Below are 23,924 nucleotides of genomic sequence, written 5' to 3'. Positions count from 1 at the left end.
ATAGAGGTAAGGTGAATAGAGCAGATGCTGTCAACATGGTGTTTCAGACTGCCACAAGATAAAGAAATTGTCTTGCTAAAAGTTAGATAGATTAAACTGCAAAATGAGAAATCACTAGCACTTGGGACACTGAAAATCCTAACATATAATCAAAACCTATTATACAATCACATTCCCTTTTATTATTAGTGAAATATTGTTAGCACAAGAAGTGTCATCCTTCTGCTTTCATGTTGGAAACTATTTTCTGCAACATCTTGAAATATGCTTACATTTGCACTCCCAAAAAACTCAGAAGTGCCATATCCGGTTGTTTGTTCAGGCGCAAAACACACTCCCAGTAAACATCTTCCTCTCGTTCATTGTCCAAGGCATACAGCATAAACAAAGGCGGGTAGAGTCTTGGTAGCAAAACAGGAAGCAGCAATCCAGAGCTTGTGACCACATAGCTTAAAAAGAGAAAATAAAGGCAAACATTTTGGATGGTATACTGAACAAGTAGAAGTTTGTGAAAATTCACAGAAAGATGTGTTGTATGATCAGGCCTGCTCTTCCTTTCAACAGCTCATGTTGAGAGGGCAGAAAGTAAAAGAACCTAAAGCAATATAGATCAAAAGTTCAGCCCCTGATCTGCATCTCTTCCTGGGTTGTTGCTTTCAGTGCCACAGGCGTGGCAGTAGTAGAAGGCATCCTGTTGTCATCATGCCCCTCAGGTTACATTTCATGGGGGGCAGCTGCCCCAGAGGGAGCTAACCTGCTGCTCTATGCAGATTGGCTCCTTATCTGGCTGAGTGACACAGGCCTAGTGCCATAGCTCCAGGTTCCAGTAAGCAGGAGTGAGGAGTGGAACCATGGTTGCTGGAGTATAGACGCAGTATTCCTTCATTTTTTATTAACTTTCCCTGAACGTTCCCCACTTCCAATTTTTGTCATGAGAACACACAGGACATGGCATACATTACACAACCATTCTGCCAGAACAAGCACCCTTCCTGGTGTAAATGAAGTAAACAATTGTTTGGGGCTGCACTGTAGTAGAATGTACTCCTGTTACTCCCATTTTAAAGAACTGGAAGTATGGTTGAGATGGGCACAACTTCATCTAGTGCTTTTATGGAAGCTCAGGATAGTGGAAGGCCAGAATATGGGATAACTTTGCTATATTACATGTAAGGGTAAACATGTCTCCATTCTAAATAAAGACCATGAAGATACAAAGGAAGTAGCAGAGATTTGCAAGATACTAAAAAATGCAAGCATTTTAACTGGCAATCCAAAACCAGCACACACAAATGGTTAACTTCCACTTGTATTTTAATTTAATTTTAGATCATAAAGAATGACGAATGAATTGTCTGAATTGTACACAACAGTGGCAAATCATGGGTTGAATCATGGGTCCTCAAACTATGGCCCATGGGCCGGATCTGTCCTATCCCAGAGGTTCTGCACCATTTTGGACACTCTCGGAGAAAACGATCTCCTCGCAAGCAAGCTGGCGCCTTGCTGGGCATGCGCCTGGCAGAGGCTTGTTCGCAGAAAGATCGTTTTGGACTCGCGTGGAGAAAACGATCTCCGCACAAACAAGCTGTGGCCTCACCCCGGGCACCCCCACCTCGCTGCGTGTGGGCGTGCACTCTGCCCCCTCACCAGCCCCCCTCCCCCCCGCTGGCACCACCTTGGCGGCCTGTGCCCACTGCAGGCACCTTTCAACTGGCCCCGGGATGAAAAAGTTTGAGGACCCCTGGGTTAAATAGTTAACCTAACTACTAATTAAAGGTTAACTTAGAACTGTTTAATCCACAATTAATCTACAATATCAGCACATCTCACAGGAAATGATCAACCCTATCAATTGTAAAATATTGAAAAAGGTGCAGAATATGCCCAGAAACCCATGGAAATCATGAGGTTAATTAACACATAATTTGCATCATTACATACAAACAGCCACAGTGTGCTTATTCACCAATGTAGATAGCCAAGTGGGAAAAAGACTATCTTGAGCAAACAAAATTCTAACATTTTGCTTTCAGGATTTCTTTCTGTAAGTGTCTTGTATTTAAATAATCCACAAAATGGGAGCTCAGAGGAAATCTTAACACATGTTATTTTGAAATTTTAAAATATTTTTTAACTACAAACCCTGGTTCTGGAGATTCTGGTCTGGAGTCACTTTTTCCACTACAGAACGATCTCCTTCCCTTAGTCTCAGTCACCAAAAGTGGAATTGTACTTCCCTCTTCAGGAAGGTCAGGAAAAAGGAATCTTAAAATCAAATGTATATGAGTTATACCCTTAGCAAGAGATGCAACCATTTCTCAAAAGTTGTTTTCTTAGAATCTTTTTGCAGGAGAATCTAACAAGAATTTAAAATATATGCCTGATGGTACCACTTTAAAAAACCCAAATATATGAAATTTGAACATTTGTCAGCAGAAATAGTGGGATATAAACATTTTCCAGTAAACCAAAAAATAACTTCCCCTTTTCTTACTTGACTAACTGGAAGATGCGTTTGAGGTAGGATTTAATTTCCCTGACAGCTTCCTGCAACAGTCGCCGATTGGCTCCCACTCCCACATACGTCATTCGGTATACAGCTACTAAAGTCTCGACAAGTTTTCCCAAAGGATGCAGAGGAGTGTCACACGCCTGACAAATAAAGGGTGAGAGTAACAAACAGCTATGTAAAGAAGCAAAATCTTAAATGCAGTACTCATATATTAACTTCGTTTTCAATAATAAGCATTCAAACAATATAACCTGCGTCACAGAGCAGTTGTGAGGACAAAATGGAGCGATGTAACCTGCTTTGGGCTCCTCACAAGGCAGGATATGAATGCAATGTAATAGTAGTAGCAGCAGCAGCAAACTGTATAATCTACACATTCATACAAAGTGGAACCTACTGTTCAAAACCAACATCCTGCAATGTCATTTGAAAATTATACCAAAGACTTGCAGTCTGTATGAATTTATACCAGAGTTGTATCCCTTTAACTGGGGTGGCACAAATAGGTGCACTCTTCCTCAGGATTTCTCTTTGAAAATTGTCTTTTTAATTAGTGGTATGACAGACAGTGACAGCCTCCATTCTAAGCATAACAGTTTATTTTAAGAGCAGGAACAATTTATGACCTTCTACAAATCAGTGATAAGACAGGGTAAAGTGCACAAGAAAAGCCTCATCCAGAAAAACCTCAAAGTTTGTTTCCTCAAGACTTTCCCTGACATTGAATAGATTTTTTTAAATGACGAGAACCGCTTTAAAAACACCCTGTACGGTAATATAGCTACTGAAGAGTTAAATGTTAGAATTTGGCCTTGATCCATTGAACTTTCCTTTGTTCTCCTTTTCAATTTCAATTAGGTTCTTTACCCAGCCAGCAATAAAGAAACATTGAATCATATAACAGTAGAGCTGGGAGAACCCACAAGGCCATTGGGTCCAACCCCCTGTTCAGTGAAGGACTCCAACCTAAAGGATCCCTAACAGGTGGCTGTCCAGCCGCACCTTGAACGCCTTCAATGTGGAAGAGCCCACAACCTCCCCATTGCACTATCAGTCTGGAAATTTGTCCTGATGTTCAGCTGAGATCTGGCTTCTTGTGACATTAACTTGTTATAATGCGTCCTGCACTCTGGGATAATCAAGAGGAGATCCTGATCCCTCCACAAATCTTCTTTCAGGCTTCCCTTCTCAATGCTAAACATGTCCACCTCTTTTAGTCTCTTTTCAAATAGACATATTTGAAACATGGTGGCAGAGGAGAGCTTTGCAAATACCCTGGACTGAAAGACAAACACATGGGTCCTAGATAAAACAGAAATTTCCCTGGAAGCAAAATGAGAAAATTGAAGCTGCCATACTTTGGATACAGAAAACAAGATTCAATGGAGAAGACTCTCGTGCTATGGAAAGTTGAAGGCAAAAGATGAAGAGGAAGACCAAATACAGTATGTATCAATTGCATGAAAGAAGCCACAGCCTTGAGTTTAGAATTGCTGAAGAGGACTGTGAAGGAAAGGACTATTTGGAGGACATTAATTCATAAGGTTACCATAATCTGAGATTGTTTGATGGCATGTAATAACAGCAGCTACTTTTTCAACTGTGCTTCCCAGAACTGGAAACAGTATTCAAGATGAGGCCTAACCAGTGCTGAATAGATAGTAACTGGTACTTCACATAATTTTGTAGTGATGCTTCTATTAATGCAGCACAAAATAGCCTTTGCCTATTTTGCAGCCACATCACATAGTTTACTCATATTTAGCTTGAGATTGATAACAATTCTAAGATTATAGTAGCATTGTTGAGCCCATCTGGTAACTATGCATTGGATCCTTCTTTTTGTGCAGAACATGGCATCTAGCCTTATTAAATTTCATTCTCTTGTTTTCAGCCCAGTCTATCAAGAACCCTTTGAATTTTGTTTCTATCTTCCAGAGTATTAGCTATTCCACTCAATGTTGTGTCAGCTGCAAAACTGATAAGCATTCCCCATACCTCCTCCTCAAAATCATTAATAAAAATGTTGATCATTGCATCCTAGACTGAACCGTGTAGTACCCCACTCCTTACCACTCCCCAGTTTGAGAAGGCACCATCGATAAGACTTTTTAAGCCTGATTCTGTAGCTAATTGTGGATCCATATCTATCTTATAGTTGTTCCATCTGATCCACTTTTAGTTAGTTTGCTAGCTAATCAGAACATCATGCACTTTTGTCCTAAGATTTGCTGAACAGAAGATATATCATGGTCACAAAATGCCCACAGTCCTAAGAGTCCAGACATGCTGGCTTCTTGTAATCACCACATTGTTTTCAAAGGGTTTGCAGACTGACCGCTTTATAATCTGCTCCAGAATTTTTTCCAGGGATTGATGCTTGGATTACTTTTCTTATTAGAGCCGCTTACCATGGGACATTACATTGATGTTCTGAGTTTATTAAAAACTGGCTTTCCCAAAATTCAGGGAATATGTTTAATATATGTATACTGTCCCCTAGAGTTCCCATAATTTCTACTTTATTCACTGTTTTATCCCTGTTGATTACAATAAAGTCAAGGACAGATGATCCCCTAGTGCAGGGGTCTCAAACTCAACTGACCTGGGGGCCGCTGGAAGTAGAGTCTGGGTGAGGCTGGGCCGCATCAAGTACTCCACCCCCGCGGTGGTGGTGGGCCGCTCATCCAGAGGCCGGCCCGGGCGCTGCCGGCGCTTTGAAGGCCGCAGGGCCCCTCCCCGTGCCCCACCCCTCCCGGCAATCGGCCCGCGGGCTGCGAGTTTGAGACCCCTGGCCTAGTGCCTTCCTCCACTTTCTGTTTGTTTGCCTACAGTAAGCAATAGGAAATTGTTTATTCTGCAGTTATCATGATGGGCAGAGAAGGAGTGAGTGCTTATTGCTAAAGGGTGCAATAAAGTGATTTGAAAACTACTCTAAGTTACACTTTACTCTTTGAAATTGCTTATTTCACTCACAATCATAGCAGCTATTTTTACTTCCTTTTCTTCAGTGCTTGATGGCAAAAGATGAAAACAGCCCTGACTAGAGACACTGCTGTGCACACTACACAATTAGCTGGCTGGCCAGCCACACAGGCTGTAACTCAGGCCTAGTTTCTGACTTTTTCAATGTGTACAGTTCAATATGAGTCCTTTTTCAGGTCGAAAACAGAAAAATCAATCCAGCAACCAGTTTTAAAAAACCCAATTGCTTTTCACAATTAATTTTCAATTGCTTACTCGGTCCTTTATATAGCAACTTAGCAACCAGTTAAAACTGGTTAACATTCCCAACAGGAGGTAAAATAAAAATATTAGGAAAAAGACCAAAAGTAGGGACCCTCAAAGAGGAGGTAGCAAAGACAATCTAAAGAATGTATTTTCTTTCTGCTTTTTCCTAAATCACAGGTGAAAGAGGACTGTAGCTTTAGCCAAAGTCAAGCTTATGAGTATGGTATTCCTAGGGATATCTCAAAAAAGGGTGACACAATTCAACAGATTAAACTTCATTCTTAACAAGGAAAAACAATAGACATAATTTGCAGTACAAAATTAAAACTGAGTTTGAGAAAACAAGCTCCATGTTAGTTTTAACTTCCTAGTTATAACACAAGCTATTTTGCTTTTTACCTTCTGGTATCCTCTGTACCCTTAACATGCTTTTTTCTTATGAAACACACACACACTTCCTAGCATTCCTACTACATTTTCTGATAATGGGCTTTGTAAAAGTCAAGTTAATACACCTTCTTCTTCAAGTGGAGTGTGAGGAAAGGCCACTCCCTTTCATTTCCCCTGGCTGACACTCATATCCTCTCCACCAATAGGGGGACTGGAGAGGAAGTGGCTGAAGCTATGTTCCCTCCTCCCCCAAAATGTCTTACCTGGAAATGTGGTTGCCCAACCTAACAGGGAAGACTATCTAAAAGGTTGGGAACATATTTGAAATGATGTTCTTACACATTTATTATTTATGATAAATGCCCACTATGTTGCCACATGACATTAGAGTATCTCTGACTTACAGTGACTCTATGAATGAATGCACTGCAAAATGTCCAGTCCTTGACAGCCCTGCAGAGCTCTTGTCAACTCAAGGTTGTGGCTTCCTCTATGAATTCAATCTATTTCATATTTCGTTTTTCCCTTCTTCTTCTGCCTTTGCCTAGCATTATTGTCATCATCAGTGAGCCTAACCCTCTCATTATGTGTCCAAAATATGATAGCTGCATACCATACAGCTGAATTTGTCCTGCAAAGTATTTTTGCCTGCAGGGCAAATTCTGGATTGACTCACTTGTTTGTCTTTCTGTTTGTCCAAGGTATTCACAATACCCATTATATAGTGCCTCAGGCTGCAATTATAAAGATACACCAGGAAGTAAGCTCAACTGAACACAATGGAACTTACTCACATGTAAAGATACATCGGATTGTAATCATAAAGCATGCAACATTATTCTAATTGTTTAGAATGGAATACACAGACTTTTCCTAAAGATTCACTGATTAAATGAATTTGAAAATTATCTATCAGCATAGCAGCCATTTATCGTATTTATTTGAAGATCAGTGAAAAGCCACAAGCTAGAAATGCTTATTGCTTATGCCATGGCTTATAGATAAAGCTTACAGCTTTACTCAGGATACCTTTACGAGATATTTCTTAATGTTGTCGTATTTTTCCAAAGTGAAGGCACCAACGTGTTGTGGAATGAATTCCAGGCTTTCCAGAGTTTGCGCATGGGATCTGCTCAACAGTTCTGGACTGCAATGACACAAAAAGCACACATGTAGAAACAATCCACTTACACAGTGTGTGAAAAAAGCTGAATTCAATGACAGTTGAAAAGACATAAGGTTGTGCTCTAGTCTGCTAGCAATTTTACTATTTCACCCAAAATATTTCCTTTTTTCTTTTTACTATCACTTCTCCATTGTGTAAATATTCTAGGCTGCAAATGAGAAAGTATGTTACATGTCTCTATTGCAAAACCATGTGAATATCTATATTTGTATTTTATCTGGCAAATATGTTAGGATTCCAAAGCCTTTGAAAGAATAAGAGTCAGGGGGGTTTAAATGTGCATATATCCTGTGCAAGCTGCATACATTTCCATAGTAAACCCCCAGGAACCAAAGACATTTTTAAATCTGAATGTGGAATTAACAAAGCCTCAACTCCTTATTAGAATTTCTGTGAAGCTGCTTAAAACACATCCATTCCAGATGACTAACCTGTCTTTGTGTTGACGCCGATTGGTTGTCAGAGCAACAGCAATGCTATCCCAAGCTTTCCACCTATCCCCTTGGCCGGGTTGCTCACAGCCTAGTTGATGCCAGCATCCTTCAAACACAGCCTTCCATTTCTCATCAGCAGGAACAGCAAGGTTTCCAAGCTTCCTCCTGGCAACATTTAAACACAATAATTGCAACTTTTATTGATACAGATGAGCAATTTTGTCCCAATGCATGCAGTTCCAGAATGCTCCAGGAAAAGGAAAAAAAACAGACAACTGAAGCTGAGCGCTCAAAGGCAAGTCTTTGGATCCTCAATGAACTCATGGACAGAGACCAACTAAATTCAGTACTAAATGCCCCAAACTCATTTATGCAAACAGGGCAAAACTGAATAATCTGGCTCTGCAAAGCAAGGGGCACTGCAAGGCACTGAGGTCTTGCACCTCATGTTCTTGTTCATTCTTGATCCCTTCTTCTCCCTGGCTTCTGAGGTTTCAAGATGCCTTGCCTCTCAGCCATACTTTCAAGGCCGTTGTCATTGTCTTCGGAGGCAGAAACCTTAGTTTCTTAAAGCATGAAAGCCAAAATGCTTAGGATGTTGCACTGTGTATCCACAGTGCCAGTCTTTGCTTCTGAATGGTGCACTTTGTCCTGGTTTCAGATTCTTATGCTTTGGATTCTTTTCTGTATGTTTTTCATGGCTAACAATTAATTTGTTAATTAATGGCACTATTTTAATAATTTCTGCTGTAACCATTTAACTATTTTCTGCTGTAGCCATTATTTTAATAATGGTTACAGCAGAAACAATGGAAACATGTGTGGCACCTTAAAAACAGAAAAATTAGCAAAAGTCTAAGCTTTTGTGGATTATAGCCCACTTAACATCTGGTGAAGTGAACTGTAATCTATAAAAGCGTACACCAAAATCTTCTGTGACTTGTTGGTGCTGAAGGTGCCAAAGTAGTCTTTGTTGTTTAACAATGAAATCATTAGACAGAATAACAAAACTCATTAGCTACCGCTGGATGTCAGACTTGCAATAACTTGTTCTTAATACAATTTAAATTTTGGGTACATTAGCCTCTTTAAAGGTTATCCATTCATTTTCACTCCTTTTGAAGATGCAAGCACTATAATGAGCTATCCTTCTTCAGTATAATTAACAAGTTTTGTTAATGGCCATACATATATTTAAAATATTTACATTCTGTCTTGAACTGTCGTAGTGCCAGGTTCATAAATGCAACTTTGCTCCTTAAACACATGCATGCTGCTCAAGCTTTACTAAGTTACACTCTGAATTGTATATGGATGTTAACAAGCAACTAATCCAACTGCTCTAGCATTAGGTCTTACATGATTCCACCACTCAAAGTAAGAAAAATGCTATGGTATTCTGTACCAACTCATGCTCTCAAACACTTTCCAAGAACAGTTTCATATAAAGGGCATTGTTGCAAATAATTTTGGAGGTTTTAAGTGATGCAATGAGTAGATATTATATAACAGAGATGAAAAAGCCAGATCTAGTCCTCTGGGGTCCCCCAAATGGCTACATTCTCTTCCCCTGGTCAAACTCCTTTCCCTGACCTCCAATCACTTGGCAGTTTCCTAGCTTTTGTATAGTTTTCCCCATACAATGGAAGTCAGAGCTTTAAGCTAAAATATGATGGTATTTTTATACCTGCCCCCATTTCTCTGGAACACTGTCCTCAAGAGCCTGGAATGGAATTTTAGCTCTTGGTCTGAAAGAAGTTCAACACCACTCAGGCTCAATAACCAGTGGAATGTATGTCTGGCTCCAGTCATCACTTCCTCTTCTAAAACATAGTTGGACTCAGGCTAACCTTCAGACACAGAAACTATGCAGCTGATTAGCAAAACGTGAGCCCCCATTCTATGAAGTTCAATCAAGCTCCATTTTGTCTGGATGTAGCTTCCTTTTATTCACTCTGCCCAGTATCTCTGCCCAAGCTGAAAGCTGAACTGGTGAGGATCAAAAGTATATAGACTCAAGACCTGAAGCATTATTTTAATAATATCATCTTATCTCCCAATTACAAAGGAACTTAAAGGCCTTTATTTATTTTAAATAGAAAATTTGCCTTTCTCTATGTTCCCCTAGATGAGAGAGCAGCATCACCCCTCCTTTATTAAAAAAAACCACACAAAAAAGCAAGCCTACATGGAAAAAGTTCTGAACTTAAAACAGACTTTCAAAAAGGACAGACAACAACCCTTGCTTCACAGGCACCAACATCCATTTATTCATGGACCCCTGGTGGGGTAAAAAGCAGTTCCTAAGAATGGAACTGTTCCGTTCAGCAGGGAAGCCTGTTTCATATTTTGGTACTAGTGATGTCAAAACTAATTAGTAGCAAATGTTTTTGATAAAATACAGAAAAAATGGAGGGGGGACCCATAGAGCTATGCTGCCTCCCCGCCCCCCCCAAAAATAGAATATATTTTGTTTAATAGTACCAAACTACCAGGGCAATGTCTTAAATTGACAGCTGCACCAATACTCTACAGGGGTGACAAATCATGCACTATGCATAAGTCTAACATGCTACCTATTCCCCAACAGCATTTCTTTGATGATTTATAAAAAATACCCGAAACCATTCTCATAAATTATGGCAACTTCATTTCTAACTATCTCATTGGTGCAGTTCCAGCTCTATTAATATCAGAGGAGGGCAACTTGTGGTCCTCCAGAAGGGTGTGAAGAGGTAAAGACAAAAATATCTGGAGGGCAGGTAAGTACTAGTGAGGGACCACAACCCAAAAATGCAACTCCTTAATTTCCCCCAACTAGTCACCAGCCACTCCAGTTCCATGATTTCTTGTCCGTCATTTCCACCATATCCACGCTGCCTCTGGACTCCAAAGAGTACAGAGTGAAAATTACAGAGCCACATCTGAAATCTTTGATTAGTAGTGGTAAGCAGCAATGACACTCCCCAGTTGTCCACTTAAGCAGAATCATTTGAAATAACTCAAATTCGAGCAAACAAGACTGTAACCCACAATGTATCCAAGACAATATTAGTACTTAGGTGCCACAGCTAGTTATACACAAAGAAAGAACAGTCTGAGGAGACACAATATCCCATTCACTCACAGCGTTTTGGGTCGGTCCTTCTCATGATCATATAAGCTGGGTTTCATGTAGGTTCCAGCAATCTTTATCCCAGATCCCCACTCACCATTGAAAGTGCCTTCAATAGTGTCTCCATTTGGAAAAGTCAGTGTTCCCTTAAAGGAAGCCCAGAAGGAAAAATTGTAAAAAAAATGAACTCACTATAAGCTGCTCTTTTCTATGAAAGCAGGCAGGCCAAAAATATCATTTACCAACCTTCCCATTAAGTGTCCAGTTATCTGAAAACTCTCCTTCATACACTGTATCATCTTCTGAAAGCAAGACACCAGTCCCCTGCATAAAGTGGCATCACAATACATAAACTGAATAGATAGATAGATACAAATACAAAGTGTCTTTGCACTGTGTTATCAATTATTGGTATTCAGGAGGTTAGCACAGCATTTTAGATGAAATTTCATTTTGCTTCCTTCTATCTTTTTTTAAATGCTGTTTGTTATGTAGTGTTCTGTTATGGATATTTCCTGATTTTAGTTTACTGTATATGTAGGTATGAAGACTTTATTCACACTTTGGTACATGTGAACATGATTCTCTGGATGAAAGGCTCTAAGAAATAAACTACTAACAATATGTAGGAAAATATCATTTCACACAGGAGCCACAACACAAAGCTCCAGAACAATGATTAGCTTAGATCTAGATTTGCCCTTCCACAAACAGAATGGTGCCTTCTGTTCATGAAAGGGACAATGATTCAGTAAAAAGCAGCAGGGAGGAGTTCTTTTACCACTGAACCGTGGAGCAACCTTCCATGTTGGATTGGAAAGTTCCCTCACAGTCCTGTGGAGAAGATTTTCAGGGGGAATAAAAGGGAACTGCTACCTTTTTCCTCCAGCAGAAGTGCCCCATGAGCAGCAATCTGCTTGTGGGAAGTTTGGGTTTAAACCAATAGAAACAACCATTAACTACAATCACACTTCAATACTTTGCTACTCAAAAAGAAAAAGAAGATTGAGGACTGCTAGGAACACCTGTATGATCAGTGAACATTGGCCCACATATAACTCACCATCATTTTATTGCTGTTAAAGGCGCCTTCATAATACAGTCCAAACTGTGTAACCACAACACCATTGCCTTGGCAGAGGTCATCTTGCCACATTCCCATATATTTTTCTCCCCTGAAGAGATAAAAAAGGCATTACTGTCCAAAGCAATCTAAATTTTCAGAAAAAAAGTTGAATGCATTGCTTCCTGTTATGCTCCACTCAAGTTTATATGCTTTTCTCAGTATGTCAAAAAGTATCTGTATAAATGTGACACAATCATGACAATGCATTTAAATATCAAATATTATTTTGATATGAATTAATATGTTTAATTCAAGGATGGAGAGATCTGTCAATTCGGTTTTTCCCTCTTTCCTATCCTAAGTTCATTTCATTCCATTTTTGCATCTATATGCAAACGTTTTTGCAAAAATCCACAGGAACTTCTGACTGCATGTTCACACACATTTTCCCCTAAACAATACATTTTTGCACATTGTTTTCCTTAACAGATCCACTCTTTGGATTGGAGAACTGCATTGCAAAACTTTAAGAACCACAAACACTCATTGATAAAATTTTTGTTTCCTGTTGTTTAGGAAATAGCAAATCAGGTAGGTTTGCACTAAAATGGGAACTAAACAAATCTCTGTTCCACCCTTAGTTAAAAGAAAGGCAATTTAATTGAACAAATGTTATTTTATATTCTCTACCAATATTAAACTAGAAGCGCAAGTGACTACTGTTTTCTAAAATGTTTCATCCAGAAGGCTCTTTAATGCATGACAACCAAAGGCACTACCCATGAATACATTTTTCTCCACAATTTTTCCCTCCCTCCCCACTATATTATTGACTGTAATAGATTAGAATGTCCGGGATCCATTTACCTTGTGATATCATCAAACACTCCATATCCAGTCTTCTTATCCATCACCCACTGGCCAATGAACATACTGGGAGAGGACGAAGTCAGTTTACCACTGCGCAGGAGGCCATGGCCATGACGCATGTTATCCTGAAAGCTCCCTTCATATACCTCTCCAGTGGCATAGCTGAAACAAAGAGCATTTCCCCTGTTCTATACAGAACATGAGGATTTTCTGGGACACATAGTATCCCTCCTTTCCCTATAAATTCCGTTTGTTTGTTTGTTTATAGCATTTGTATGCCACCCAATTGTGCCACAGCACCTCTGGGCAGCTCACAACATGGGAATAAGCATAATAAAACATAATAAAAACCATAATATATTGCACATTAAAAACAACAATAAAATACAGTAAAACATACAAAACAGAGGTCTACGGCAATTAGTTATTAAAATGTTTTTTTTAAAAGGAAGGCCTGGTGCCGAAAAGAAATTAAGGAAATCTCCTTGGGGAGAGCAGTCCAAATATGGGGAGCAGCTGCAGAAAAGGCCCTCCTCTTAGTGGCCATCCCTCTCACCTCCTTAAAGGATGGCTCACCCAGGAGGGCCCCCTGTGTAGATCTCAAAGGCCAGGTAGGCACGTATGGGTGCAGGCACTCCCAAACATAACCTGTTTAGGGCATTAGGTCAACAAAAGCACCTTGAATTGGGATCGGGTCACAACTGGTAACCAAATTCGACTATCATTCTTGAAAAGAATGACCCCCCAAAAAGAATGGATATAGAGATGGCATATGCAGTGACATGCAGAATAGTAGCAACTTTATTTAAGGCCTTCCCTTCCTTTCCCTATGAAAAAAGCATTAGTGGATAGCAATATGGATCTTAACATTTTTGGTAGGCATCTGAAAATATATAGGATAGATAGTCCCACATTGTTATAACACTTGACAGAAAACTGATTTGCTCATGGAGAACACTTCTGTGTGGCAAGAGTATGGACTACAGGTAATGATATAAAACCTGGGTGTAGGCTGTAGTGCAAGTTATCTGTGCACATTTGGATTTTTCATTGTGTGGACAAGGCCAGCTGCAGCATCTCAGCAGCCATTCAGACAAGGAAATGCTCGCATGAGTGCCTGTCACTCATGGATGTTTCATGGACATGCTCTCCACACAAGAAATGCACCTGGTATGAAGCAGCCTTTTGATATATATTGTAGCTTAACTGCTACATTTTCTTTGACTGTACATCATGTCTTTCATAATAACCCATATGTTATCTGCAATTTACCTGTAAATACCTTGTCCACACATTTTGCCCTCCTTCCAATAGCCAATGTAACGATCACTCTTGTTCAGTAATTTGTTTGGTACTTTATATTCACCATATCTGCCAATAATGAAAAGCACACAACCAATATGAGCAACTGTGTGTCAAAACCAAAGAACAAACTTAATTTCAAATTACTTAATTACTACCATCAGACCTCGAATTTAGACAGAAACTATGTGCATGATTGCAGGATTACATGATATACCCATTGAATTCTGTAGGATTTACTTCTGAGTAAATATTCATAGGACAGTGCTAAAAAACTACCGCATACTATTGCAGATTATATACAAAGAAGATAAGTAGAGGTTTAATAAATTACACAATACATTATGAAATGCAGAAACCATTTTCCTACTTGGTATACCAATCCATTCAACCATTAACTCTAAATATGCAATCTGAATTATGTTATATTTATTTATTTATTTATTTATTTATTTTTATTTATTAAAACATTTTTATGCCGCCCCATTCACCGAAGCCTCGGGGCGGCTTACAACAATAAATTAATATAAACATTAAAAATCCAAAAAATACAATATAAAATAAGCCGCCCTGGCCAGATAAAATCAGTTAATACTAACAGTTAAAATACCGCTTAAATAAAAAGGTTTTCGCCTGGCGCCGAAAAGCAAATAACGACGGCGCCAGGCGGACCTCTCTGGGGAGCGTGTTCCATAAGTTGGGCGCCACCGCAGAGAAAGCCCTCCTCCGAGTAGCTACCCTCCTAATTTCCTTCCCGGAGGGTTCCCAGAGAAGGGCCTCTCCCGCTGATCTCAGGGGGCGGCTGGGCATATATGGATGTAAGCGTTCCTTCAGGTAACCAGGACCCAAGCCGTTTAGGGCTTTATAGGTCATTACCAACACCTTGAATTGGGCCCGGACTTCAATGGGAAGCCAGTGAAGCTGACGGAGAACTGGAGTCATGTGACCATAACGCCCAGTCCCCGTCAACAGCCTGGCAGCTCTATTTTGAACCAACTGAAGTATCCGGACCGTCTTCAAGGGTAGCCCCACGTAGAGCGCGTTACAGAAGTCAAGACGGGAAGTCACCAGTGCATGTGTCACTGTCGCCAGGCAGTCGTTCTCCAGGTAGGGGCGCAGCTGATGAATCAGCCGAAGCTGGAGGAAAGCGCTCCTCGCCACTGCTGTTACCTGAGCTTCCAGTGAGAGCTCTGGGTCGAGGAGCACTCCCAAGCTGCGGACCTTGTCCCTAGGAGGGAGTGCAACCCCGTTCAGGGCAAGGGTCACTTCACCCTCTCCGAAGCCCGATCCGCCAACCAACAGGACCTCCGTCTTGTCTGGATTGAGCTTCAGTTTATTGGCCCTCATCCAGCCCATTACCTCGGCCAGGCACCGGTTCAGTACAGCCACTGCCTCACCTGGATTGGTGGAAAACGAGAGGTAGAGCTGGGTATCATCAGCGTACTGATGATTCCGCAGCCCACACCTCCTGATGACCTCTCCCAGCGGTTTCATGTAGATGTTAAACAGCAAAGGGGACAAAATGGACCCCTGCGGTACTCCATGGCATAACTGCCATGGCGCAGAGCCATAGTCCCCCAGCACCACCTTCTGGAACCGGCCGTTGAGATAGGAGCGGAACCACTGCAAAGCAGTGCCTCCGACCCCCAATCCCGCAAGCCTATCCAGAAGGATACCATGGTCGATGGTATCGAAAGCCGCTGAGAGGTCCAGGAGAACCAACAGGGACGCACTCCCCCTGTCCTTCTCCCTGCACAGGTCATCGTACAGGGCGACCAAGGCAGATTCAGTACCGTACCCGGGTCTGAAGCCGGACTGAAATGGGTCCAGATAATCAGTTTCATCCAAGAGTGCTTGGAGTTGTCCCGCCACCACTCGCTCTAACACCTTGCCCAGAAACGGGATGTTGGCCACAGGTCTATAGTTAGTGGCCATCTCTGGATCCAGTGATGCCTTCTTCAGGACCGGTCGGACTACCGCCTCCTTTAAAGGGGCAGGCACCCGACCCTCCCTCAGAGAAGCGTTAACCACTTCCAAGATCCAGATCCCAGTCCCGTGCTTGGAATTCTTTATTAACCAAGACGGGCAAGGGTCCAATAGGCAAGTGGTGGGACGTACTTGTCCAAGCACCTTGTCCACATCATCGGGCCGCAACAACTGAAATTCATCCAATAATTCTGGACCAGACGGCAGCATTGGCGTCTCCCCAAAAACCTCTGAATCAATAGGGGAATCCAGCTCGTGACGAATCTGAGCGATTTTCTCCCTGAAATGCCTGGCAAAGTCGTCACAGTGGGCCTTTGAGGGTGTAACCAGGTCTTCTTTCCGACCTGGGTTAACCAGGCCATGCACCACTCGAAAAAGCTCCGCTGGACGGCATTGTGAGGAGGCAATGGAAGCGGAAAAAAAACCTCTTTTTCGCCGCCCTCACCGCCACAGCATAGGCCCGATAGTGGGCTCTCAAGTGTGTTCGGTCAGATTCATCTCGTGATTTCCTCCACCTACGCTCTAGCCGTCTCCCAACCTGCTTCATCGCCCTCAATTCAGGAGTGTACCAAGGGGAAGAGCGGGCTCTGCCTGGTGGGAGAGGACGCTTAGGAGCGATCGTGTCAATAGCCCTGGTCATATTACACAACCTACACTTATACTACTGTAAATGTTAAGCGCTTGTGCCATCATTATATAAAAAATTCTTTTCCAAAGTCTTAAGCATATTTTGTATTAAAGATACAATGATCAACCATCACTTTAGTAACAGCCCAAGTATCTCCAACATTTACCTAGAAGGCTACACTGAAGTAACTCTCACTGACCACTATTTTGACAAGGATGCCAAATTCACTTTTTTAAATACTCAGAACTAACACCATTTCCTAACAAAAAGTTAGGGTAACTTAGAAAGTTGTTCACACACTTGTTCATACCCAACACACAATCACTTTTTTCCTTAGACATTATCTGCTTTTGTGTGGGCCCTACCTCATTCCACCACCCATTGGTGGAGAATCCCTCAACTGCCATTCGTGACCCTCCTAATCGGTTGACAAAGGAAATGGAACGTTTTCTCCCTTCCTCTGTCACTACTTAATCATCAAGTGACTCCACGGAATGCTGAAGTGACCCCAACTTTTTCAATTATGTGTGCCTGATAGAACAAATTGCTCAGTACAGTGTTAGGTAAACCAGTATGCAGTTTTATCTCCTTTATCATGAACACTCACTGTCATTCTCCTGATTCCCTCTATAGCAGGGGTCTCAAACTCAACTGACCTGGGGGCCGCTGGAAGTAGAGTCTGGGTGAGGCTGGGCCGCATCAAGTATTCCACCACCGCGGTGGGGGTGGGCTGCTCATCCCGCGGCCGGCCCGGGCACCACTGGCGCTTTGAAGGCCGCAGGGCCCCTCCCCCATGCCCCACCCCTCCTGGGCCGCGAGTTTGAGACCCCTGCTCTATAGGCTTCTTAACTAAGTTGCATTAAATATGGAACCTGAGCTCTGAACTCTTGTGCCACCCAAATCCCCACTATGTTGCCCAGACCACCTTAGTTACACTGCAGTAGACGTGGGGAACTTGTAGTGCATCAACCTCTGGAGGGCACAATTCCCATCATGCCTGACCACTGGCCAAGCTGGAAGGCCACAAGTTCCTCATTCTTGTTCTACAGCCATTAAGTTATTGAGAGGTAGGAAGGGGTGATGTTGGACCAAACCAGGGGTTTAGATGGTGATCCCTCAGTTCCCATACAAATAAAGCGTAAGTGTGGGATGTTCACTTGCCCTCACTCAGCAGTATTAGTAATGGCAAGAAGTTAAGGGGGACATTGCTAGCCATCTTACCACGCCAGCCCCCCCTCCTTCCTAAGTTCTAAGCACAGGACCAACCCCACAAAAACTAAAGCCAACAACCTATCATGCTTTGTCTGCTCTAGATGTCCCTTACCACAATAGTCAGGTATTATAGTTACTGTAAATATTCAAGGTATATTATTTTAGACCTGGGAGAGGGAGAGAGAATCTAGTTGCAAACATAGTTGCAGAGTGTTGCTTTTTTCATTTTTGGAAGAGTTAACGGAATGACAGTAAGGCTCAAAAGAGTGGATGACAATGGGAGTATATAGGCAAAAGGCAGAATGGAGAATGTTAGAAGCCCAGACCAGATTATTTTTAATAAAGTTTCTCCAGAAGAAAGGCTTAGGAATTCAAGATATTGCACTGGAAGTCACTCTTTTAAACTTGACATGGCCATTTATGTCTCAGACTAACTTTATGTCCTGTACTGTAGTTGGGTAAGATTTTTCATGTTTAACAGCATTAGCTGCAAAGAGCTGCTACAGTCGAAGAGTCAGAGCTACACATGGACTGTGCATATATTTTAAAGCACCATATGGATTGATAACATGCACACCCATTTGGCCAAGGCCAAAACAAACTAAAATGGAAAGCGGGCCAGTACAGGATTGACTTCTATACTACAAGCAATCAGGTACAGTGACTCAGTTTCACAAGATACCAAAACACCCACTGGATAGTTAAAATAAAAATGGCTAGTTAAAATAAAAGACACATGTTCCAGTGAAAGGCAGATCATCTAGCACATTACAGGTGATAAATGCATATTTAATTATGAACAAGCCTCCCCTCCTCAGCCCCATATTGGCTCAGCTTCTTGCACCTACCCATCTTCTAGGCCATGTCTGAACATGCCTGAATACATCCTTCCATCTGCCCATTTCAAAATTCCTCTGAAATATACAAAGCACCATGGTTAGCCAAGCTCCTCATTTGAAACATCATGACATTTTAATGCAAGACTCTTACAATTTTCAAAAGCTATCAGGCTGTTCGGGCTAGTTTGTAGAGCTCAGGATCAAGTGAGCACCTGATTAGAGGCTTTTGATACATGCTGGTCTGTTTTACTGGATTTAAGAAGTTGTTTACATGATCTCTTTTGCTGGTTTTCTGCTACAGGTTTAAGTCTTATCAAATTGGCATGTAACGTAAAAACAGTTTTACCTGCCATGTGGTTTCCCAGAAAGCCATCGACCATCATAAGTGGCATCCTTAAGCCGAGGATCCTTGTAAAAGGTGTATCTGGCACTCCGTGAGATAGGGGGCTCTTGCCTCTGAACGTTTCCACTGCCCCCATAAAGAGGCAAATCAGATGTCCCTTTTAAGGCCTGATCCACAGCTTGACTTATAGCTTTCAACCACTTAGTCTGAAACAATGGCAGTAAAATAAATTCAAAGACATGCCTACACTTTGTGTCCCCCATTTCCTCTCATTAGCTACTCTTATTGGAAGATTGCAGGAATCATCTGGAGTTTGTCTCACAAATCCCTTGGTGACATGAAATCAACAAATGATAAAAATTATAGGTCTGCAGAAGTTAAGCCAGTGCTTTTTCAGATACGAGATCTCATATTAACTTCTATCTGTAATGCAGACCCAATTCCACCACTACCACAATTTATATCACTTCTACCATACCTTCCCCCTCTTAAGGAAACCAGCTAACCTAATTATACAACTTAAATCAATAATTAAAAGATTGAATTGGCAGTGTTCAGATGTGAATCACATGCCACTGTCTGAAGAACAGTGATCTAATCCAACCCTGCCCCAAGGCAGGATGTTATACATCACACAGTGGGGCTGTTTCCATGATACAACAACCCATCTCGAGTTATTTAACGCACAGTGAAGCTGCAAAACTTGCGGCTGCCACTTTGAATATACACGCCCCAATCAGGGACTGGGATGTCATGCAAACCTAGCAGGTGTACATTACATAGGAATTAAACATGCTCACATAACCCACGGTTTGTCCTGGGGGCTGCACATGCAATCTGGTGCTCCCCCAGCTGAGCTGAGCTGTGGGGGCATCTAGAAGCTCTGCTCACAGCAGAGAGTGGTAGTGGGCTACATTTGGCCCCCAAGGTCTGTGCAGTGAAGAAGCAACTTCTGTCACTAGCTCACCTGGCAAGCGGCATGGGGGGAAAGACAAGGCTGCCTCTGCCTACCTTTTCCTGTGGTGTTGAGGAAATAAGAATGAACTGTTCTTCAGGTGTAGTGACTTTCAAGCCATTTCTAATACAGGGGAAAGAACAGATATAGGAAGTTTTAAATCAAGAGAAATTTCCTTCTTTCCTCCCAGAGCATCCTCCGATCCTCTAGAGCAATTTTGAGAAGTTTGTGGGGGAAAAACATAAATTCAGTCTATCGGCAAAAGTCTGTTCTGTTGGTGGAAAGATACCATTGGATAAAACCCCAAGTTTCAAATAGCTGAATTTTGAATTGCAGCAAGCACAGCCAAAATTTATACCATGCAAATGTGCAGACTCACATAGTACTTTTTCCCTTTTCTTCAGGCAACTGGGTAAAGTAGATATCCTTTACCCAATTAAACCCCAACCCCAAAATAGGGATTCTTGCAGTTGCAAGATTTGTTGCACCAGCCAATATATACTCAAAATGAGGCAAATCTACAGCTTTACCTCATTAATCGTAAGAAAATTGCTGGTTTTAAAGGGTTTTAGTTCAGTAGCATGAGAGATAAGAATATAACAGGAATGGAGTGCAAAAATATTTCTAAAAAAGAACACATTCTGTATGAGGGCAACCAAGAAATACTTACATATTCCCAGGCTCTTCTGAAACAGGTTCTACCCACAATGTGGCCAAGGAAAAAATATGGTGAGTTGAGAACTACAAACAAAAAACACAAAAAGTGCTTGTGTTTCATATTTACTCATTGTGTAAATCCTTTCTTCACTTTTTTCCTTTAGGAAGACAACAGAATTGAATCAGATTGCTGACATTGAGATGCTGCTAGAATGTCCAGCAATGGCCTGCATCTTTAAAAGTTGTGGAGTTCAGCTAGCAGCCCTGCAGCTACTTTGGCCTACATGCCCATCATCTCTCATTCTTAGCTATGCTGGCTAGGGCTGATGGGAGTCCAAAATTTCTGGAGGACTACAAGTTGCCCACTCCAACTTCAAGAGTTCTGAAGCACCATTCTGATTGCAAAACCCCCAAGTTCAATTTGTATGGCAGGCTGTATATCTATACCAAAAAGGGAGGGGGGTCCTATTCATCACAACTCTTAACATAAAATGACAGTATTGATCTATCCCAATTGTAAGTTTTTGCATTTTCCCAGCAGAGACTGGAATAAAACTCTGCCAAAGCAATGTTACATTATGTCCTGACTTTTTATATTTTTGGAGGGAACACATGATGAAGACTGAAAGAACTACAACATAAACATTCTAAAAGCTAAGAGTAGTGAAGGGTAACCAACACTGCTTTTAGGACAGAGGAGAGTAAGAGAGATCTGTTTCTGAATTGTGCTTTGAAATCTCAGTAGAAAGTGGCCTGGCATGGATTCAAGGGAATACTTACATAGAACTGGCTCCAAAGTTCACATCACCCATACTAGGCACAATGGTCACCTGTTATTCCTCAATTACTACTCCTTTTACACATTCTTTGACAGATGCTGCATATTTCTTTATGGTGGAATGAACTAAAATGATGACTGCCATGTACCCTTGTCTGATGAGACAATGATGACTACTGTCTTTTCTAGACACAGAAAATTAAGTCCTGGGTGCCTAGTGAGAGCTCACCTGAGCATGGACCAAGGCATCATTAAAGAGAATGAACCAGTTCACTGAGAACCTCCCAGCATGCTGCAGTGAAAGTCCCCGATTGCTGCTTTCACAAATTAATCGCCGCTCGGGTTTCCTCAGGGAATCCTGTAATTGAAAAAGAAAGAAATTTGCTTACATTAAATCACATTTGCCATTTTGAAAATGGACATCAAAATGGCACATGCATTTCAGGGTAGGCAAGTATAAAGTGATGTGTTTTGGGGCTCTTCAAGTATAAGCAGACTGACTGATCAAGAAAGAGATCTTGGGATTGCAGTGGACAGATTAATAAACTGTCAGCCCAGTGTGCAGATGCTGTAAAAGACAAATTCCTTTTGTTAGGCATAATTACTAAAGGAATTAAAAATAAAAAGTTTGTACTCCCCTTCTACAAATCTATAGTACAACAGTTCTGGCCATTGCACCTAAAAACAGATATTGTAGAGTTGTAAAAAGGTGCAAAAATGGCAACTAAAATGAGCAACTCCCCTATGAGGAAAGATTAAAGCAGCAGAGTTTATTTTGTTTAGGAAAAAAAGGCAAGTGAGGCGAGACATGACAGAACAGGGAGGCAATTTTATTGTCTCATAGTATCAGAACATGGGGACACTCCATGAAGCAGATTGGTGGGAGATTCAGGACAAATAAAAGGAAGTATTTCATCACACAGAGCTTAACTATAGAATTTACTTCCACAAGATATAATGGTGGTCATCAATATGGATGACTTAAAATAATAGATGGATTCATGGAAGATAAGGCTATCAATGACTATTGTTCCTGATGGCTATACACCACCTCCAGTGCGGAGGTGTATCCATGTACATCAGTTGCTGGGCAACTTGGGTGGAAGGGTACTGCTGCACACACGGTCTGTTGGTGGATTTCCTGTGGAAGTTGGTTGGCCACTGTGGGCAAACAATGCTGGACTAGATGGACACTTGGTCTGACCCAGCATGACTCTTCTTTTCTTCTAGCAAACTAAAGAGCTTGACAAGTGACTAATAATGTCCTCTTTATTTGGAGATCAGCCACACATCCCAGATGGCTTAGATTTACTTGTATTACAAGGGCAGTACAGACTGTTACTGGGACATATTGGATAAATATGGAAGTGTAACTTCCAGAAACTGGAAGTGTAAGGAAATGGAAGAAACTACTACTCTGTCTTCATTGAAGGACCAGTGGAACCCTGCAGTGCAATGCTTGTGGTAGCTGAGTGTATTGCAAACAGACTACATACTGTCATTTTCCCAGGAAAGGTCTTCCAGAAGCCAAGTGTATATTCAGCTTCTTTTCTTTTCCTGCTAAGATGGACAGCCAGGGTTTCATAACAAGAACTGGAATCCTGAAGACTTTGGTACTCTGGAGAGGTCTACAAAAGAGAAGCAAATAAAATTTGACTGTTCCCCATAACTTTCTCAATGCTTTATTACAGTTATCTCAAATAGCAGTATTAGGAAAACAGGTATTTAAGAATTCAGTGGTATTAATAATAGGTAAATAAAATTATTTTGTGTAGCACTCGTGCTCTGGTAATGCATTGGGAGCCTTCATTGAAAGAGTTCAATGAATTGAGGCTAGAACTCTGGCAGTACTTACATTTTACAAGTTCCTAAGTTTTGCAGCTCTCTTGAAACAGATTGGGAGCACATGAGGTTCATTAGGTCAAATGACTACACTGACTTACAAACAAGTGTTTCCAAGCTGTGGTCTCTTTTAAAAAGGCTGATCTACAAAGCCCCACCCCCACAACTTCTTTTTGAGTTTCCATCATATAAGGATTATAACTAGTGATACCACAAAATTCAGACTTAGGTGCCTCACAAGTTGAACTGGCACTGTTTGTAATGTTTGCACTGGAATCAAGTTTAGATGGCTATCTGATGAATTTCATTATGTAAATCCAAACTGATTATGATTCCCTAAACTTTCTACAAAGCTCATGTGACACATCCCAGCCAAGCTGAAAGAATCTATCTGAAGACAGCTACACTGCTCAGGCACAAAAGGTACTTTCCTAAAGCTTCTACTTCTTTGGAAAACCTGTTTTCATGATTGGTGCCTTTACTTTCAAGCCCAGCAAGTACTTCCTGGACTGGTCATATGGTAATGCCAGGGCATATCATATGGGCTGGCTGTATGACCATTTCAGGAAATTTTA

At 41.4% G+C, this 23,924-nt stretch overlaps 1 protein-coding gene across 4 annotated transcripts in view; it reads right to left on the bottom strand.

Annotated features, from left to right (window-relative positions):
- ALS2 (alsin Rho guanine nucleotide exchange factor ALS2) overlaps window positions 1–23,924 on the bottom strand; it is a 70,291-nt gene that overhangs the window by 11,718 nt on the left and 34,649 nt on the right. For all 4 annotated transcript variants that reach the window (XR_006414883.1, XM_044431714.1, XM_044431715.1 and 1 more), the window contains 16 exons: window positions 23,004–23,135; window positions 21,737–21,865; window positions 20,743–20,813; window positions 20,129–20,195; window positions 19,121–19,323; window positions 18,784–18,849; window positions 14,080–14,178; window positions 12,805–12,969; window positions 11,935–12,046; window positions 11,118–11,195; window positions 10,884–11,017; window positions 7,754–7,921; window positions 7,166–7,283; window positions 2,498–2,655; window positions 2,146–2,268; window positions 273–449 (listed from right to left, as the gene is read on the bottom strand). Coding sequence is in view for 3 of the 4 variants with exons in the window: in XM_044431714.1 (XP_044287649.1) it covers window positions 273–449; window positions 2,146–2,268; window positions 2,498–2,655; window positions 7,166–7,283; window positions 7,754–7,921; window positions 10,884–11,017; window positions 11,118–11,195; window positions 11,935–12,046; window positions 12,805–12,969; window positions 14,080–14,178; window positions 18,784–18,849; window positions 19,121–19,323; window positions 20,129–20,195; window positions 20,743–20,813; window positions 21,737–21,865; window positions 23,004–23,135 (2,000 nt within the window). In the remaining variant the exon portion in view is untranslated. The remainder of the gene's footprint in view (window positions 1–272; window positions 450–2,145; window positions 2,269–2,497; window positions 2,656–7,165; window positions 7,284–7,753; window positions 7,922–10,883; window positions 11,018–11,117; window positions 11,196–11,934; window positions 12,047–12,804; window positions 12,970–14,079; window positions 14,179–18,783; window positions 18,850–19,120; window positions 19,324–20,128; window positions 20,196–20,742; window positions 20,814–21,736; window positions 21,866–23,003; window positions 23,136–23,924) is intronic.

The sequence above is a fragment of the Varanus komodoensis genome, unplaced genomic scaffold, assembly GCF_004798865.1.
Source record: "Varanus komodoensis strain SLA01 unplaced genomic scaffold, ASM479886v1 scaffold23, whole genome shotgun sequence".
Classification (NCBI taxonomy): Eukaryota; Metazoa; Chordata; class Lepidosauria; order Squamata; family Varanidae; genus Varanus; species Varanus komodoensis.
Note: the sequence above shows the minus strand (reverse complement) of the source record. Positions and strands in the feature narration are given on the sequence as shown.